The sequence below is a fragment of the Drosophila rhopaloa genome, unplaced genomic scaffold (assembly GCF_018152115.1).
Source record: "Drosophila rhopaloa isolate 14029-0021.01 unplaced genomic scaffold, ASM1815211v1 contig_178, whole genome shotgun sequence".
NCBI classification, from domain to species: Eukaryota; Metazoa; Arthropoda; class Insecta; order Diptera; family Drosophilidae; genus Drosophila; species Drosophila rhopaloa.
The window spans coordinates 2,347,131-2,364,773 of NW_025335059.1; the positions used below are offsets into that span (position 1 = coordinate 2,347,131).

The 17,643-nt window shown below is 37.7% G+C and overlaps 11 protein-coding genes across 11 annotated transcripts; 8 read left to right on the plus strand and 3 right to left on the minus strand.

Moving 5' to 3' along the window:
• Positions 1-52: 52 nt before the first annotated feature.
• On the minus strand, positions 53-376 carry LOC108042545. The gene is made up of 2 exons (XM_017120868.2): positions 187-376; positions 53-111 (listed from the first exon to the last, which is right to left on the minus strand). Exons 1-2 carry the CDS (start codon positions 374-376, stop codon positions 53-55), a joined length of 249 nt encoding a protein of 82 aa, XP_016976357.2.
• A 1,385-nt stretch (positions 377-1,761) lies between these two features.
• Positions 1,762-2,760, minus strand: LOC108042546 (salivary glue protein Sgs-5). Its single transcript, XM_044458965.1, has 3 exons — positions 2,179-2,760; positions 1,930-2,109; positions 1,762-1,799 (listed from the first exon to the last, which is right to left on the minus strand). The coding sequence occupies exons 1-3, from the start codon at positions 2,399-2,401 to the stop codon at positions 1,762-1,764; spliced, it is 441 nt and encodes a 146-aa protein (XP_044314900.1). The 5' UTR covers positions 2,402-2,760.
• A 966-nt stretch (positions 2,761-3,726) lies between these two features.
• Positions 3,727-5,367, minus strand: LOC108042535. Its single transcript, XM_044458966.1, has 2 exons — positions 5,356-5,367; positions 3,727-4,257 (listed from the first exon to the last, which is right to left on the minus strand). Exons 1-2 carry the CDS (start codon positions 5,365-5,367, stop codon positions 3,760-3,762), a joined length of 510 nt encoding a protein of 169 aa, XP_044314901.1. The 3' UTR covers positions 3,727-3,759.
• Positions 5,009-6,962, plus strand: LOC108042536 (lysosomal aspartic protease). The gene has a single exon (XM_017120860.2). The coding sequence runs from the start codon at positions 5,457-5,459 to the stop codon at positions 6,834-6,836; it is 1,380 nt and encodes a 459-aa protein (XP_016976349.1). The 5' UTR covers positions 5,009-5,456; the 3' UTR covers positions 6,837-6,962.
• Positions 6,963-7,172: 210 nt separating this feature from the next.
• On the plus strand, positions 7,173-8,303 carry LOC108042534 (cathepsin D). Its single transcript, XM_017120857.2, has one exon. The coding sequence runs from the start codon at positions 7,173-7,175 to the stop codon at positions 8,301-8,303; it is 1,131 nt and encodes a 376-aa protein (XP_016976346.2).
• A 478-nt stretch (positions 8,304-8,781) lies between these two features.
• On the plus strand, positions 8,782-10,569 carry LOC108042538 (lysosomal aspartic protease). The gene has a single exon (XM_017120862.2). The coding sequence runs from the start codon at positions 8,813-8,815 to the stop codon at positions 9,995-9,997; it is 1,185 nt and encodes a 394-aa protein (XP_016976351.2). The 5' UTR covers positions 8,782-8,812; the 3' UTR covers positions 9,998-10,569.
• Positions 10,570-10,639: 70 nt separating this feature from the next.
• LOC108042539 (U-Kazal-Dg21.2) lies at positions 10,640-11,269 on the plus strand. The gene is made up of 3 exons (XM_017120863.2): positions 10,640-10,837; positions 10,891-11,043; positions 11,102-11,269. Exons 1-3 carry the CDS (start codon positions 10,663-10,665, stop codon positions 11,110-11,112), a joined length of 339 nt encoding a protein of 112 aa, XP_016976352.1. The 5' UTR covers positions 10,640-10,662; the 3' UTR covers positions 11,113-11,269.
• A 1,034-nt stretch (positions 11,270-12,303) lies between these two features.
• LOC108044070 (U-Kazal-Dg21.2) lies at positions 12,304-12,945 on the plus strand. The gene is made up of 3 exons (XM_017122935.2): positions 12,304-12,522; positions 12,586-12,738; positions 12,800-12,945. Exons 1-3 carry the CDS (start codon positions 12,348-12,350, stop codon positions 12,808-12,810), a joined length of 339 nt encoding a protein of 112 aa, XP_016978424.2. The 5' UTR covers positions 12,304-12,347; the 3' UTR covers positions 12,811-12,945.
• Positions 12,946-13,293: 348 nt separating this feature from the next.
• Positions 13,294-13,923, plus strand: LOC108042541 (U-Kazal-Dg21.2-like). Its single transcript, XM_017120865.2, has 3 exons — positions 13,294-13,561; positions 13,618-13,770; positions 13,834-13,923. Exons 1-3 carry the CDS (start codon positions 13,399-13,401, stop codon positions 13,842-13,844), a joined length of 327 nt encoding a protein of 108 aa, XP_016976354.1. The 5' UTR covers positions 13,294-13,398; the 3' UTR covers positions 13,845-13,923.
• A 1,075-nt stretch (positions 13,924-14,998) lies between these two features.
• On the plus strand, positions 14,999-15,681 carry LOC108042533 (histidine-rich glycoprotein). Its single transcript, XM_017120856.2, has 2 exons — positions 14,999-15,560; positions 15,620-15,681. The coding sequence occupies exons 1-2, from the start codon at positions 14,999-15,001 to the stop codon at positions 15,679-15,681; spliced, it is 624 nt and encodes a 207-aa protein (XP_016976345.2).
• A 1,287-nt stretch (positions 15,682-16,968) lies between these two features.
• LOC108042531 lies at positions 16,969-17,412 on the plus strand. Its single transcript, XM_017120855.2, has one exon. It carries the CDS (start codon positions 16,978-16,980, stop codon positions 17,410-17,412), a length of 435 nt encoding a protein of 144 aa, XP_016976344.1. The 5' UTR covers positions 16,969-16,977.
• Positions 17,413-17,643: the final 231 nt, after the last annotated feature.

A 17,643-nucleotide genomic window follows, 5' to 3' on the forward strand; every position in this document is an offset into this window, starting at 1 on the left:
TTGTGTCAATATTTATATAATTCTTAAAAATATTCAGCTGCTTCTTATGCGCCTACCGTCTGCATTCATCCGAATCGCGTGTGCATCGACCTGTCGTGTCTTTTTTCCACTCTGGTAAAATTATTTTTTAATGGATAACTGTTATAAATATGGAAGTTCATTGCAGTTTACTGGATTTTAGCTCACCTTCGCGTTTTTGGCACGCATGCTGATCCATTTCGCAGGGATTTTTGTAGGTGCATCGAATCTCCCTACCGTTCCGCACAGTTTTTCCGCAAAGGTAATCAATTCCACTTTGTGTACAGTCATAGTTACAGACCTGTGACATTGAAATTCCCAACATGGCCAACAAAACAGCTAAGATGATCAACTTCATTTTGGGGCGATAGCAATGTAACTGTCTCCAGCTGCTGATTAAATTTAGTTTTATATATGATCAGATTTAGGCCAGCCAATGAACTCGATTCAATATCTATATTGTCAGAATGAAACAAAGAATTCGCTCCCATATGCCGATCTATATTTTTTTTGCACGTGTAACTACACACTATATATGTTCAGAAAACATTACAATTCAGGTAAAATATAAAATATATTTACTAACATGATGCAACATAAGAGCTACTAAATTTATGACTTACTACGATGATAAAACAAAAGTGTACTTTTAGGCTAAGCTGTAAAATACAAAAATTAAGTGTTCAAGTTCGAGAGTTTCTTTTATATAGTTAATACAATTTTGTATTTATCAAACGTCTTAGTGCTAATAATGAACAGAAAAGAAATTTAAGAAATACGAAGTTGTTCTTGGAAAAATTAATAATATCAAAATACTTTTCCTAAGAGCAGGGACCGACCGAAGGGTCTCCTATATATGCTGAAATTATAGATAGTTAATGAAATTATTTAAGCTTTATGAATTTATTAAAAAAAATTTTTAAGTTTAGCATGTTTTTATATTATTATCTATTTGTATTTACTTACCATTTGCATTTTGGCACGCATACTGTACTAAATGACAGCGATTCTGAAAGGTTTTTTGGCGATCTTTTTTGACTCCATTGAGGTCCACGTAGGAAAACGAAGCACAAAGTTGTAATCCATTAAAAGGACAACTACTTGGGCAGTAAGCCAAGCACTTATCTTGAGTAGTTGGAACCAGAGCTAGACGAATACAAAATTGATCATGCTTTTGATGGTTATTTATACGCTTTTCTTACGTCTGAGGCACTCGTTTTCCCTTTGACAGTTGTGGGATTCAAAAAAGCACGAGCTCTGAAAAACGCGACAAACTCGTCCCGAAATTGTCCAGATAAGATTTTTTGCATAGGGATCACATCGAAAATGTAAGTTACAAGCTCCGGAACAATCTCTGATATGAGCAGAAGCCACATGGAAAAATCCACCAAGCAGAGCCACAATAAGTGAAAGCTTATACACTTCCATTATAATAATGAGTGTTTATACAACATGTGTCAGATTATATAGCCTGATATATCGGAAGATATAAGATTCAACTTCCAGCTGACCAAACAAATTTTTGTGGAATCAGCAGAAATGAAACAATTTGTTTTCAATTTAAATAATCGATATATTTTGTTATGATTATTGACATACCTGATTTTAGAGTTAAATAAAGGTATTTTATTAAAACTTACTTTTATAAACAGTACTATAATTTTTAGTTCCCATTTAATGAAAGTAGGTTCATTATTAATTATAAAAAGACTGATAGATTAACCTTTATTTTTAATAACCCTTTTAGGTGCAGGGTCCAATGCGTGGCTCATTTACATAAGCTAAAAATAAAAATAATATATTATTTTATAAAAGAATATATAATAGTTTTTGGGGTAGTAATTACAACATTATTAGTTTTCCAATTAAATATTTTAAAGCAATACAAATTGCTATGTATTATAAACTTACCGTCGGCGTAACGACAGGCGTAGAGGTCCAAAAGACAGCGACTTCGGAATGTCATATCTCGACTTCCAGTAGTTCCGTTGCTCTCTGTATAGGGAAACCATCCACACACCGGAGGTGCTCCACGAGAACACATCCTCGGGCAGGATTCCATACACTTTTCCTTTGAAATGGACACCATTGCTAAACAACAATACAAATGTTATATTCTTTTAAAAATTGAATATACAAATTGATAGTAGATCAACTTACGGGGCAAGCATTGATTGGCCCTCATACAGTTTTCATTGCCAAAGATGCAGCCGTTTTGAAAAACGCGACAAACTCGATCTACTACTGCCCAGACCAGATCCTTATAGTAAGGATTGCATCTTGCATGAAATATGCACGTATTTGAGCAGGTTGTTGTTTGTGCTTTATTGACGTGAAAAAATACACCCAACAAAACGATTAGTGAAAAGAGCCTGACGTACATGTTGCGAAAGGTGAATGCAGGTGACTGAATCACTTCACGATGGATTCTGATATATTTATAAAGATAAGCTCATCACAGCAAAGTGTTTTGAGCTCGATCTTTAACAATTAAATCATTGTATAAACAGCTGTTGAGGGAAGAAATGCCACCTTATGCAACCTGTTAAATTAAACAAAAAACAATTTTTAGCAAACAATAAAAAATATTCTGTAAATAAATAAAATAGAATTACTTAACTTTCGGCAGCGATTTCTTGCAGTCAAGGTTCTGTGAATACCACATTGCTTAAGAATACTAAAAAGGTTGCCTTGAGCTACGATAATTAATAAGAGGCATATATAACTAAAAAGCGAATAAAAACCGACTTGCATTTCGATTTTTAGTTGAACAACTAACTGGTATTGATATATGAGTTTCATTTACTACATTCGGCTGGAAAATTTAAATTTTCAGACTTAAATTCGATTTGAAACGAAAACCATACCTTACATTAATTGGTCACTTTTCTAGTTCAAAATAAAAACTAAAAGCTATCAGAGAGGCTCATCTTCATTGATTGCAATAATCGTCTTGAGTTTTTGAAAGTCATTGCCTTTGGGAGTTTCCGGTTTTGGCTTTCAATTCGAAAGTAAAATCTACGCACGCGCAATTTTTCGCTTTTTGATTGACTTTGTCTCTTGAAGGTGTATTAATTCGTCCAAAAAAAAAAGCAGCAAGCAAATATTTGAACCCCGTTAAGTAATAAATCTTTGGCTCTGTCAGCTTGGCGACACCGCGTGCGTATCTCGTTGGCCAACTTCAACGCCCACCCGTCGGTCCGCCTCGATTTGGTCCGGTCCGGCCGAAAATACATGACAGTCGACAGGTCGCAGCCAAGTGAATGGGAGCTCTGGGTGTTGGGAGCCCAGAGCGTCTGGCAAAATATTTTCGCCTTGGTTTTGCACTCAGAAAGTCATTTATTTAAATTGAAAATGGAAAGTACAAATTTTATATATATTTCGTAGCACCTGTTAATTCCAAAATATTTTCTCAAAAGTGAAACCAGAATTTTATCCCAAGAACGTAATAAAAAATGTATTAATCAATATTAATTTTGTTCAGAGAAAGTAACATGTTTAATTTGAAAATGTAAAGAAACGTACTAATTTGTATCTCAGCAGACTTTAATTCCAAAATATAATCTCAAAAGAGAAACCCCATATAATTTTTTTTCATTTAATTTTTAATGTACCAAAGGTTTGAATTTACTATGAAAGTAACTAATTAATATCTTACAGTTTCATATATGTTATAACAATCTTAGTTTTAAGGTTCTTTACTCAGTTAAAAATAATACTTATTTTATTTTAGTGTTGCACTTAAGGAGTTAGCTTTAATATATTAACCCGTCTATTATTCTTAAAACCCTTCTTAAAATCAACTTTATAAGTTCGAAAAGTTTTTCTGTTGACCAGCCGATATACACATCTTCCGGGTTTGTCCCGGCACGGTTCATTGGAGTTTCTAAAACCCTTCAAAACACGAATATTTCTATTGTTTTTTAAGCCATTCTTAAATGCCACTTTGATGGGTCGACCCGTTTTCCGATCTTCCAGTATAAAAACAACATTATGACGCTTTTTTTCACCTGTTCTTTTTGGCAGCACATAGTACTTATCCTTTGGATACAGATATGGATAGCATTTTTTACATGAAGTTCTTCGTGATTTCGGCGACTTTGGTTGGATTTCTAAGTGATTTTCAGTGCTTTCATTGGATGCCTCGTTATCATGAATCAGTGCCTCACTAATGAATTGACCGGGTGTCAGATTCATGACCGCCAAGAGCATCCACACCCACACAGCAGGCATGACCGACTTTCATTTGGACCTGCAATGATCTGTTTAGGGAGTTCAAGTAGTGGTCGAAACGAATCGATTTGTGGCAGAGAATGATCGCTGTAAATTGAAATTCATACATATAATTGTTAACCTGGCCAGCACGTTTTCCGCTCGGACTTCATTTGGAGTGATCCCAGACAGAGCGAAGGTTAAAGCGGTTAACCAGTTTTGCAATGTGATCGGTGGGTGTGGAATTTTTGTGAATTGCATAGGCAATTGATCGATGATTCTCCGAAAAGGCAGTTCCACTGCAATAAATATAAAACTGAAAGGCACTTATATAATAATAAACATTTAACAGCTGTGTTTGTTCAGAACCAGTTCATCTCTCTGCCTATAAAAGCTCATCACTTTGTCACTAATCAGTCAGAATAAATCTTATTTTTCATCTGAAATGATCTCGATTCTTATGACCTTGTGTCTGTTTCTCCTCTCAGTTCAAATTGAGGCACAAACCAGGTCAGGTTGCCCAGATATCTGTCCTGCAGTTTACCAACCCGTCTGTGGAAAGACTTTAATAAATGGAAAATCGGTGAAATGTGAATTCAGCAATGGTTGTTTTATGGGTGGCAGCTCCTGTCGCCATAACATACGTGAGTGTTATATATTTCACTTTTTATTTACTTTTTCTTAAAATCTCTAATTTCAATCACCATGTAGGTTGGACGAAAACGTCCTTGAAAGAATGTGTAACAACTGATCCCATATGTAGAAAACTTCGCTAGCTTAAAATAGAATTTGGCAAATAAACAAGCACTTCTTATAAACTCCGTAATGACGTTAATTTACTTACCAAATTCGCTTCGTGTGACACAATTGTTATTCTAAGCGCAAATGAGCGACATTTGTGTTAAGTACAATAAAAATGAGAGCAAACTATTATTTCATTGTATATCAAGAGAAAGTTATTATTTTTGGGTAAGGTCTTTTTTATTTAAGTGGCAAAATACATAATGATCTAATTTTATTTCGAGTTGCCATATGATACGCCTTTGATTTCCTGCTATTTACTTTATTTAATACGCGTTTTAAGAAAATTTAAACATTCCCACATCTGTTTTAGCCAGTGGTGACCTTGGCTAACATATTTCAGAATATGCCTTGGTCTATAAAACCCATATCAACTAAATTGCGAGGGTTAGTATCTACTAAGGTTCCTGTCAAAAAGGCGAACAATGCGCGGCAGAATTCTATTGTTGTGTGCATTAATTTGCCTTTTTGTTATTTTGACTGAGGCTAGACAGAGGAAAGTTAATCGTTCGGGATCCAGATCCTTGGCCGCCAAGAGTGGACTTAGGAATCAACGAAGTAAGGCCAGTCGAGGAAACAGACTCTCTGCCAGAACGAAGAATGCCAGGAAACGCCGACGGAATGCGGCCAAGAGCAACCGAAGGCGCCGTAATTTGGCCAAGAGGTCAAGTCCTAAAAGCAAGGCCAAGTCAAACGCGAGCAGTAGTCGATCAAGTTTTGTCACAATACCATTGGACTTTCAAAAAAATTTTGTTCGAACCACCGACAATCTGCGATTGGAGAAGTCCTTTTTGGCCCGACGTTATGGTTCTAGTTTTGCCAAGACAGGAACCGCGATCCTGACAAATGTGGCGAATATGGAGTACACCTGCAAAATGAGCATTGGCACACCCTACCAGAAGTTCAAAGTACTTCCGGATACTGGTAGTTCGGATATTTGGGTGCCAGGACCGCATTGTGAGAGCAAGGCCTGCAGGAAACATAACGACTATCGACCCGGAAAGTCCAGTACCTATGTAGAGGACGGCACGCCCTTTGACATTGTCTATGGATCGGGTAGTGTGGCAGGAGAGGAGGCCGAGGACACGGTGAGTGTGGCTGGACTGGCGGTGACCAATCAGACCTTCGCAATCACTATCGAGGAACCGGGCAGCGCCTTCGTGACGGCAAGTTTCGACGGAATACTGGGTCTGGGCTACCAGTCCCTTTCCGTGAATCATGTTAAAACCTTGGTACAGAACATGTGCACGCAGAAGTTGATCACCAACTGTGAGTTTTCCATTTGCATGAAGGGTGGCGGCAGTTCCTCCCGAGGTGGTGCTCTCATTTTTGGTAGCTCCAATACCACCGCTTATAGTGGATCGAATAGCTACACCTACACTCCAGTGACCAAAGAGGGATACTGGCAATTTAACCTGGAGGGCATCTACGCGGGCAGCACCAAAGTGGTTGGCTCTGTGCCGGCGATGGTGGATTCCGGGACTTCGTTGCTCACAGCTCCACCAAGAATCTTCGAAAAGATCAAAAAGATTATCGGCTGCACTGAGACCTCCAGTGGAGCTTGCTGGATGAAGTGCTCGAAGAAAATTCCGGACATCATCTTTGTCATTGCGGGCGTGAAATTCCGCATCAGTGGAGAAAAGACGAAGAGGAGGGTGCGGACTAGAAAGGGCAAGATCATTTGCATATCGGCCTGGACAAAAGAGAACTTCGAACTAGTAATCCTGGGCGATGCCTTTATCATGCATTTCTGCACGGTCTTCGACTTGACCAACAATCGCATTGGATTCGCCGCCTCCACTTAGGCTAATCCTCATTATTTAAAATTGTACCTACTGATCTCAAATACAGGGGTCATCATAAATTGTAATATTCCTGATTTATTTGGTTAAAAAAATTACAGCTTAAATTAAAATAAATATTAGTTTTAGTATATTTTTGTTGCACCTTTTAGAAAACAAAACTATTAAAAGTAATAACCTAGTTTCTTTTATTTGTTTCTGTTAACAAGCGGATAACTAAAAATCGTTTGACCTGGATAATTAACCCAAACAGCTGTGAACGTATGTGAGCAAAGATGCCAATAGAAATGCAATAATGGGAGAGAAATGGTTTCAGTTCTTCAAGTAACCTGATCGAAGATGCTTCGAACTTTGTTTTTTTTATTCGCGGTTTTGAATACGACTTTTGCAACTAGACAAATGTTGAAAGTACCACTTTATGTCAGGCAAAAGCTTAATAGAAGTGAGTTGTTCCTCGCCAGAAATGAAACTAAGGAAGGTGACACATTCAGAATGGCGCTGCAGACTCACAAAAACCTTGAGTACTATGGGACAATTTCCATGGGAACCCCGAGGCAAAACTTTAGTGTAATCTTCGACACGGGATCTTCGAATACGTGGCTACCGTCTATCAATTGCCCGAAAAGTAATTCAGCTTGCCAGAATCACAGGCGATACGACTCGACTCGATCCAGTAGTTATATTCCGGATGGACGCAACTTCACCCTGCGATATGGTTCTGGTAGAGTGGTTGGATATCTATCGAGGGACACCCTGCATTTAGCTGGGGCTGATTTACCTGGCCTGATCTTCGGAGAAAGCTTGTTCCTGCAACATTTCGCCTTCAATTCAGTGAGATTTGATGGACTAGTAGGTTTGGGCCTGGGAGCTTTAGCCTGGCCCAACACGACACCTTTTCTAGAACTCATGTGTACTAAACGATTGATTGAAGAGTGCATATTCTCGGTTTACCTTCGCCAACAGTCAGACGATTTTCTTGGAGGGGAGTTACTCTTCGGTGGCATTGACCAATTAAAGTTTCAAGGAAATCTACATTATGTGCCGATCAGTTTATCGAATAGTTGGAGCCTGGAAATAACCATTACCACTGTGGAAACAAAACAAATTGGTGGTAGGATCAATGGCATATTAGACACGGGTACATCGCTGGTTTTGATGCCCCAAGAAACCTATGATAATCTAATAAAGGCCTTATCAGCAAAACTTCAAGATGGCTATAATGTACTCACCTGTAGGAGGGAATCCCTGCCTGACATTAATATTGTCATTGGAGGAAAAGTATTTCCTCTTACATCCAACGATTATCTGATTGAGTTAACATTGAATCGTAAAAAGATCTGTGTGCTGGCCATTGCTCCCATTAAAATGAATTTTTGGGTACTTGGCGATATTTTTCTGGTGCGATACTATACGGTTTATGATGCCACAAACAAGAGGATTGGATTGGCCAAGGCGGTGCGAAGTGCTTGATAAAAGTATACAGTGGTCTGATTCCAGTACAATATCATCTGTTTTTAAGCGTTTTTTTATTTTAATAAAAATGATTAAGTCAAGCTGTACAATTTCATATAATTTATATGATCCTAAAAAAGCAAAGTCATAAATACATGCAAATTTTAAATAAAAGTAATAGACTGGCTGTCAACATAATTTCTGATAATTTCGCACGGGAAGTTTCCATCTCTTCATTGTTGTTGAATTAAAAGTCTGGCCCACTGTTCGCACAATTAAATTTGGTAATTGCCCATTGCTTTGTTTATTCAATTAAATGTACTCGCCCTATTTATCAACTATTTACGCAAACATTGAAGTGTGTTCAACCACCACATTAGCCAATTCCATTTGAATGCCAGACGAATTTGGCCATTAAATTGCTCCATTTGCAAGTGCTATAAAACAATCGCGGCCAGAACCTCTGCAAATTAGTTGAATGGGAATTTACAAACGGTTCGGATCGGTTCGATTTTGGTTGGTCAGCGATGCACTGCCTCTTTTGGCTGTTGTCCCTGTGGACCTTGTGCCTGTTTTGGGCAAGGTCACAGGGCCAACTGATTCGCATACCCATGCAGTTTCAGGCCTCTTTTATGGCCAGTCGCCATCAACAGCGTGCCAGTAGATCGTCCCTTCTGGCCAAGTACAATGTGGCTGGTGGACAGGAGATTACGTCAAGGAATAGTGGAGCCACAGAGACGCTGGACAATCGGTTAAATTTGGAGTACGCAGGGCCCATTAGTATTGGATCTCCGGGTCAGCCCTTCAATATGCTCTTTGATACTGGATCGGCCAATCTCTGGGTGCCAAGTGCCGAGTGTTCGGCTAAGAATTTGGCCTGTCAGCACCATCATCGCTATAACTCCAGTGCCTCAAGCAGTTATGTTCCGGATGGTCGGAGATTCGCCATAGCCTACGGTACTGGAAGTTTGTCGGGGAGACTGGCCCAGGATACGGTTTCCATTGGCCAACTGGTGGTGCGAAATCAAACATTTGGCATGGCCGTGCATGAGCCGGGTTCCACCTTTGTGGATACCAATTTCGCCGGGATCGTTGGATTGGGCTTTCGAGCGATAGCTGAGCTGAGGATAAAGCCATTGTTCGAGAGCATGTGTGATCAGCATTTGGTGGATGACTGTGTGTTCTCGTTCTATCTGAAGCGGAATGGCAGTGAAAGAATGGGTGGTGAGCTACTTTTTGGTGGTGTCGATAAAACCAAATTCTCGGGATCCCTAACCTACGTACCCCTAATCCATGCGGGTTACTGGCAGTTCCCATTAGATGGCATAGAACTGGGCGGTACAATAATCAGCAGGAATCGTCAGGCCATTGCCGATACAGGTACTTCTCTTTTGGCAGCACCTCCCAGGGAATATCTGATAATTAATAGTCTGCTTGGCGGATTGCCCACTTCAAATAATGAATATCTGCTAAACTGTTCTGAGATCGATAAGCTGCCCGAAATAGTGTTCATCATTGGAGGTCAGCGATTTGGATTGCAGCCCAGGGATTACGTAATGACTGCGGCCAATGACGATGGCTCGACAATTTGTCTGTCCGCTTTTACCTTGATGGAGGCAGAGTTTTGGATTCTGGGAGACGTGTTCATCGGCCGATATTACACCGCCTTTGATGTGGGCCATAGGCGGATCGGATTCGCCCCAGCAGCCTAAACAACATGTTTTGCTTAGTTGCGTTGCGAATAGCTAACAAACATCTGTTCTATTTAATGGCAAACTTGAACATAAAACGTGGCCGAAGGGAAATCACGAGAGTTGGCAACAGAGAGAGATGGAAACCAGTTTTGTGGAAAATAACAGCTGACCGACTCACGTTCAGGTTCGACGAGCCCATCGAATTTATTATATCTATATTACCTAAGCCATTCCTTGGCAAGGAAGGTATATGTGTCCAAATAAAATTGAGAATAAAATTCACAACGATTTCTGGGCTATTATCTTAAATTTATAACTTGCACGCTTATATATTTTCATTATTTTGGATAATTGCGTTTTTATGTTAGTGAGTGCTGGTTCTTTTCATTTATTTAATTTGCTTAGTGTTAACAAATTATAATATTTTAATGACTGCGTTCTCTGAAAGTTTCAGTATTGAATTAAATGAAACTATGAGTATTCTCCCGGCTATCATTTCAAATCATCTATTGTTTTAAATGGCTACAACAATGAGCAAACTTCCCTTGAATCAAGCTAGTATGTGACGTTTCTTCATATATTGGCATTGATTAAGATCTCTCAGTCGCTAGAAACGCACCCTACTTGCTAATATAAAAGAGCAACACGCCGTTGAACGGGTCAGTTGGAGAAATATATTCAATATGAAATCATTACTATCGCTGTGTTTCTTGCTGGGTCTGGCATTAACCCAAGTAAGTGCTAGTTGTCCGGAAAACTGCCCCGACACTGAAGACGTGGTCTGGGCTCTTGGAGGCGGTTGCAATGTGTTCCGCAATAAATGCTACTTCGAAAAGGAGAAGTGTCTGACAAATCCAGGTAAGCTTATTTTTATTTATGTTTAAAATTTTATTAAAGACCAACATTTTTAGAGTTGACCATCACCACCAAGGAGGAGTGTCAGAAGTTTTGCGGAAGTGCTTGTCCCCAAGTTTACCAACCTGTAGGAGGTTCTTATAACGGACAGATAAGAAGTTTTGGGAATGAATGCGAAAAGCGTGTTCACACCTGTCAGACGGGTGAAAGTAAGTGGAACTTAAATCGATATAATAGAAATTCAGCATAACGGTTTTATACTTTCAGCCTTTTTGTAAAAGATTCAAATTCTTCAAACGCCCATGGAAATGAAGGGATTTAAACACTCTTAATAAATATGAATAAATAAAAATTGTACTGTATGTATTGACAAATGATATATGGGCGATAAAGGTTTATACTTTTGCAAATAAAAACTAATTTTTTAGAAGAAAATTCTTTTATATATTCGTGTACAACTTTTTGTTTAACAATAATTAGTACTCTTGTTAAGAATCCATTAAAAATATTCTATGATAGATACAAAAATAAATGAGAAAATGTTTGCTGGCTTTTAGCTATGTTAGTGCGAATTGATCAAGAAATTGTACTGACAAGGTTGTAGTCTGGTCCTTAGAGGCGGATGTAGTGTTGTTCGCAATATATGCTATTTCAACAAGTAGAACTGTCTGAAGCTTTTGCTTGGCTTATAGTTGATTTTATAGGTATTAATTAATTAACACATTATTATCATAGCGTTGACCATCATAACCAAGAGGTAGTGCCAGAAGCAAGCCCACAAATTACCAACCCACAAGGGGAACTTAAAGGGGCAGGGTCCATACCTTCAGTAATGAGTGAGAAGAGCGTGCTCACACCTGTAGCACTGTCGAGAGTTAGTAAAATAAAGTGTTTGAACGAAACTATTTACTCTTAATACTTTATATTTTACGGCTTTCGTGTAAACAAAAATATATAAATCAAAAGGTTTGAACGTGAATGCAAATAAATTGATTTTCAGCTTAAAATTAACAATTATAATTTTTGTATGTGGCTTATTAGGACTTATGGCTAAAAAATAGCACAAATAATAATCAGGTTTGTGAATCAAACAGCCACTCAAGTTAGGCAAAGTTTCGCCAAGCCCACTGAATAAAATAAAAATATTTTATTTCTGTTTATTGTTGCATAAAAAGGTATACTGGACTTGGGTCATGTTTTAAAACTCACCTAGATAGTAACGTTTAACTTAGTTAGATAGAATATAACAAAATATAACAAACCCCTTTGAAATCCAGCTAAATTAAATGAATGAGTAATTTATAGGCGATCGTTTCTTGCTGTATAATGTGCAAATTAGATAAAGTGATAAAAGAAAAAAAATCCCCCACATCTGGTGAGCATGTGACGTATATAAAAAATGAATAGGAATCTTTAATGACACGCCCCCTCGCCGAGCGATATATACGAGTGTGAAGCAAAACACCTGTTCAGTTCATCCGTAAGCCTAACAGTTGGCAGAAAGCTCTTCAATATGAAGTCGACTATCTTTATTTGCCTGCTTCTGGGACTGGCTTTAGGCCATGTCAGTGCAAACTGCTCTGGAAATTGCCCCGATACTGAGGATGTTGTTTGGGCTCTTGGTGGCAGTTGCAGTGTTTTCCGCAATAAATGCTACTTTGACAAGGAGAACTGCCTTCGCAATCCAGGTAATTAAACAATGTCATTACTTAATGCAAACTTAGTATATTATATTTAATTTACAATATTAGCACTGACCATCACAACTAAGGAGGAGTGTCAGAAACTATGTGCCGATATTTGCCCCGATGTCTACCAACCGACAAGTGGAACTTACAAGGGTCAACTTCGAAGATTTGGAAATGAATGTGAAAAGCAGGCTCACTCTTGTAGGACAGGCGAGAGTAAGTTTTATTCAAATTTAATTAAGTGATTATCTAACTATATATAATTTATATTGAACAGCTTTTTTGTAAAACCACTTAAACCAGGCAAGGAACCGAAATCGAAACAAATGAAATTAAAAGAAAATATATATATAACTTGATTAGTAGTTGGATACTTTCTTTTCACTTACCGGAATTTAATTAATTAAAATTGTTTTTCATGGATTTTTTTTAGTTTTTTTTTAATTCTACAACTTTGGATTTAAAACTTCGTTCAATCACAGTTAATGTGAGTTACCTTTGAAGGACGAAAAATAAATAGTGAGTCTATACAAAATAAAGTTGAAAGGCCCACGTTCAAGTTCGGTGAGCCCGTTAAGTGCTTAATTATTTTATAAAGTGTATATACTTAAAATATTACAAATTAAAATTGATAATTTTATATGGCAAATCCGATTACTGGGTATTTTTGTAGGCCATCATTTATCACAGAGCGGTTTTATTTGTGAGATCGTGAAAATGAACCGACAATAGAATAAACAACGACATCTGGCACGCTGCCAATATTGACAATAGCAACCACAGAACCCTATATAAGTTCATTATATTAGAGATAAGCAATTAGTTCCACATAAAACTTCGTTGTTAACACCTGGAAATAGAAATTTTCTGTTCGCCATGAAATCATACATTGGGCTTTGCCTGATTTTCAGTCTAGTCTTGAGTTATGTTAATGCCGATTGTCCAGATACTGAGGATATTGTGTGGGCTCTCGGTGGCGGCTGCCAAGTGTTTCGCAATGAATGTTACTTAAATCAGGCCAATATGGTCCGCAAGCCAGGTAAGAATTTTAATTTTTTCTAGAAAATGTAATAGAAAAACGTTTTTACCATAAAGGCTATACCGTCACCACTAAGGAGGAATGTCAGAAACAATGCCCTCAAATCTGCCCGCTGCTTTATAGTCCCACAAGTGGCAATTATAAGGGAGAGATTCGTGAATTTAGCAATGACTGTCAGAAACGGGCTCACACATGTCGCACTGGCGAGAGTAAGTGCAATTAATTAAATTAATTTGACCAAAATCATAGAGTAATTGTTTAATTGTTTTCAGCTTTTTTGTAAACTCACGCGAGTACCTAAAGATGGATATGAATGAATCAAAATAAATATGAATAAAAAGACTTGATCTACATTCTGAGTTAAAAATAATGTTTACTTGGGGTAAACTTAAGCTTACGGTATATAATTAAGCACATGAACAAATGAAAAATAAATTAGAATAACTAGCTATTGCTTCATGTATTATTAAACTTCGTATTTGCATTACAGTTAGCATTACAGTCAATATTACGTCCCAAAAAATAATAAATAATTTTTCAAACGGCTTATTGTAACTTGAAGAATAACTGCTTTCACTACTCTAAAGAAAATAATTTATATATGTTTTCTTTACATTTTTTTTTAATAAGTTAAGTGCTTGAATTATTTTGAACGTAAATAAAACAACAAAAGATAAATTTGAACAGAGCGAAAATCTCTGCGTAGTCCAGACCAGTTTTGCGGATTTTTTGTTTTTATCAGGTCAAGCGTTTTTCAGTTCTTAAAAAATATTTGATAGAATGAGGTTAAAACATCTACAAAGATAATTTTTGAATGGCCTTGTAGAAAACAAAAACAAGTAAGCTTTTGTATGTTGCTATTCATTTATTTAATAATCTAACAATCAAACACATGTTGCTCTTTATTTATTTAATAATATAACAATCGAACACCAAACAAGTAAACCAAATAAATGTTTTGAAATTTAAATTGTGGTATAAGTATACATTTCTGATACTATGTTATCTTTTCTTATATGCTGCTCTTTGTGCTTGTACAAAATAGTAAACCCGTTTTGGTTTCGTAAACATGCGTATAGGTTCAGTAAACCCAGGTTGACATACAGGAGGGTTCAGAGTTCGTAGCTCTAGGTACCGCGTATAACTGGATTAATGGAACGCTCAAGTTGAACGTTCCTAGCCTGCATATACCATATAGCTTGTAATTTATGACTTGCTTTGGTATATTTATATTTTTTAATTAGCTGCTTACCGGCGATGCCATTGCAGTGCTTATCTTTTAATTAATTTCTAATTGAAATGGGGTTCTTATTAAGTTTAAAGTGTTAGACCCGGCTTCTACATCGTCTTGGGTATAAAACTGTAAAGGTTCCTGTGAATTGGCATCAGTTGCTTTTCGAGTAACGAAGCACATAATTGTAATTTGACCAAGCAAGAATGACCCTGCGTTTCGTTTTTGTGTTCAGTGCCTTCTTAGTCCTTGTCCATGGATCTTTTCTCCACGGATCTTTGAATGAAGCCCACCAGTCGGACATTGTTGGTGCTGAAGCGGAGGCTCCCCAGGAAGGATATCTGCCGGCCGAAGATGTGGCAGTGCCTCATTCGCACCACCATGAGCCAGAAGTAGGACACCATCATCACGGAGGACATGGACATCACTACCAGGCTCAATCCCATCACCACGAGCACGGACCCCATCATCACCTGGAATCGCATCATCACCTGTCTGAGTCCCACCACCATCATCACTCGTCCGAGTCACACCACCTCATTCATGGAGCCCCTCATCACCACCACCATCATCTAGAGGCTCCACTTCACGGAATTCATGGAGCTCATGGAATTCATCACATCCACCATCATCGCAATTGCCATGCCATCCACTGTCCCGCGGTCCATAGCCCAACCTACGCCACCGACGGCCACCTCTGCCATAAATTGGAAAACTCCTGCGAATTGGCCATTTTAAACTGCCTGCGTCGCAATGAACTGAAGCCACGTAAGACTTGATTCCATCAAAATTAAAAGCCAAATCTTATATCACTCTTTTTTTTGCAGTTCTGAGGCATATCAGCCAGCACGAATGCCACCATCTGCACAGAGCTCACCGAGCCCACTAACCTAAACCTAAACTGAGAATAACTGATGCTCTGACAATATTTACCATGATTTTCGTTTTATTCTTATCTTAATGTCAATAAATGTCTACTGAAATTATATATTTTAGTTGTCTTGAAAACTTACTAGTCGGTGGGGATTCCCAAACATATATTTTGTTTAATATTTGTTTTTAAATTAGAAGGCCAAACTTTCCAAAGCTCCAGAAGTCATTTGCTTGGTCACTACTTTTTTTTTGTTTTAATCACAAATTAGAATTAAAATAAAAAGATAAATTGAAAACTGAAATTTATGTATTATTATTTTCGTTTAAGAGAAATTATGATACGTAGGCAAGAAATTAACTTTGTTTTTTGTTTTCCAGGTGATATACAAATATCAACCTTAATAATAAACAGAAGTTTTTTCTTATTATATTATATTTAAGTATACAAAATCCAAAATTTGCATATTACGGCTTTAACCATTTGCAGTATGCATCTAATGATTGGTAATGCATCTAAGGATAAATCATGAATAAAAGGGCTTATTGCTATGAAGCTCTTTGCTTTATTGGAATACATCTTTACTTAAAAGTCCCATTAAGCTGAAAATAAAAGCAAATGTTGATATGAGAACTATATCTCTAGTAGCTGCTTTATAATTAATATTTAATTAAATGATGATATGGGTTTTATCAGGAATTAGAAACCGAATTTTATTTTCAAGCTTACTAATAAAAGTCACCTTTAAGCTTATTCGAAATAAAATAAGTCTCTGACTCAGTTAATATCTGACGTTTCGAAACGAGATATTTTCTGTAAAGTAGATTAATATCTTTAAATAAAACTTTATTTTTAACAAATAAAATAAAAGATTAAAATAGCGGTTAAAAATTAACCACGGTTAATGTTTATTAAGTAAATAAGTTTCAAAGGGATAACCACCTTAAAATCTTATATGTAACCCATTTGTAAAACTGCTATTTTTAGTTATTAAAACCATTATTAAATTGAGTTTGATAAAATAAAATTGAATGTAAAATTCGAAAAAAAAAATAAATAATAAGAAAATTAATCATGTCTTCGCATTAGCAAAGTGCAAAGAACTCTCAAATGCAAAAAACTGGGTCAAATTTTAATTTGGCCTACAATATACATATGTGACATCATTCTCTTACAGTAATTAGTTTTAAAATGATGAATTACAAGGTTTGGATATTAAGACTTTGTGTGAGGTTTTCGAGTATAAAAGCCGCGAGCTCGCAGTAGAAAGCATCAGTTGTTTCACGAGCAATAACCACAAATAACCAAAGCAAAATGGCATCCCGCTTCATTGTTGTCTTCAGCGCCATAATCGTCCTGGCCCAAGGATCCGATCTTTTGCCCATCGAGCAGGAAGTGGAGGTGGCAGTCCACTCTGGAGCCGACTTGCCTGGAGCTCCAGTGGCCGTCGTTTCGCAAGGACATCCTTCTCTGTCCCAGCCCATCGGAGCTGCCTACGGCCATGGTCCACTCGCAGTTCCAGTTGGAGGAGCTCATCGCGGAATCGGATTGGGAGTGGCTGGTCCTCGTCCCTATGCGGCTGCTCCCCTTCGTCCGGCTCCTGTGTCCTATGCTCGTCCTGCCGCCGTGGTCGTTCCCGCCGTGGTTGTTGCCCCAGTGGCTCCCATTCGTCAGCCACATGGAGTGGCTGCCCCAGTTGTTGTTGGAGCCGCCCATGGTAATGTGCACCGCAATCCCCATCACGGCTAGAAACCCCACCAAGACGGCTATACTGACACAATGAAAAATCTGAAATCCTTTTCTAAATCCTAATTTAAACAATAGCAAAAGTTGATGATACAATTTAAATAATAAATGGTAAACAAACATTAAATCCAATTGTAATATATTTTATCCGTTTGCCTTACGGGAACGTTGTCAGCCTGGTTAACTGTGAGATGTAGTTCGAGAATCAATAAGTAAAAGAATCAAAAGTAAGTG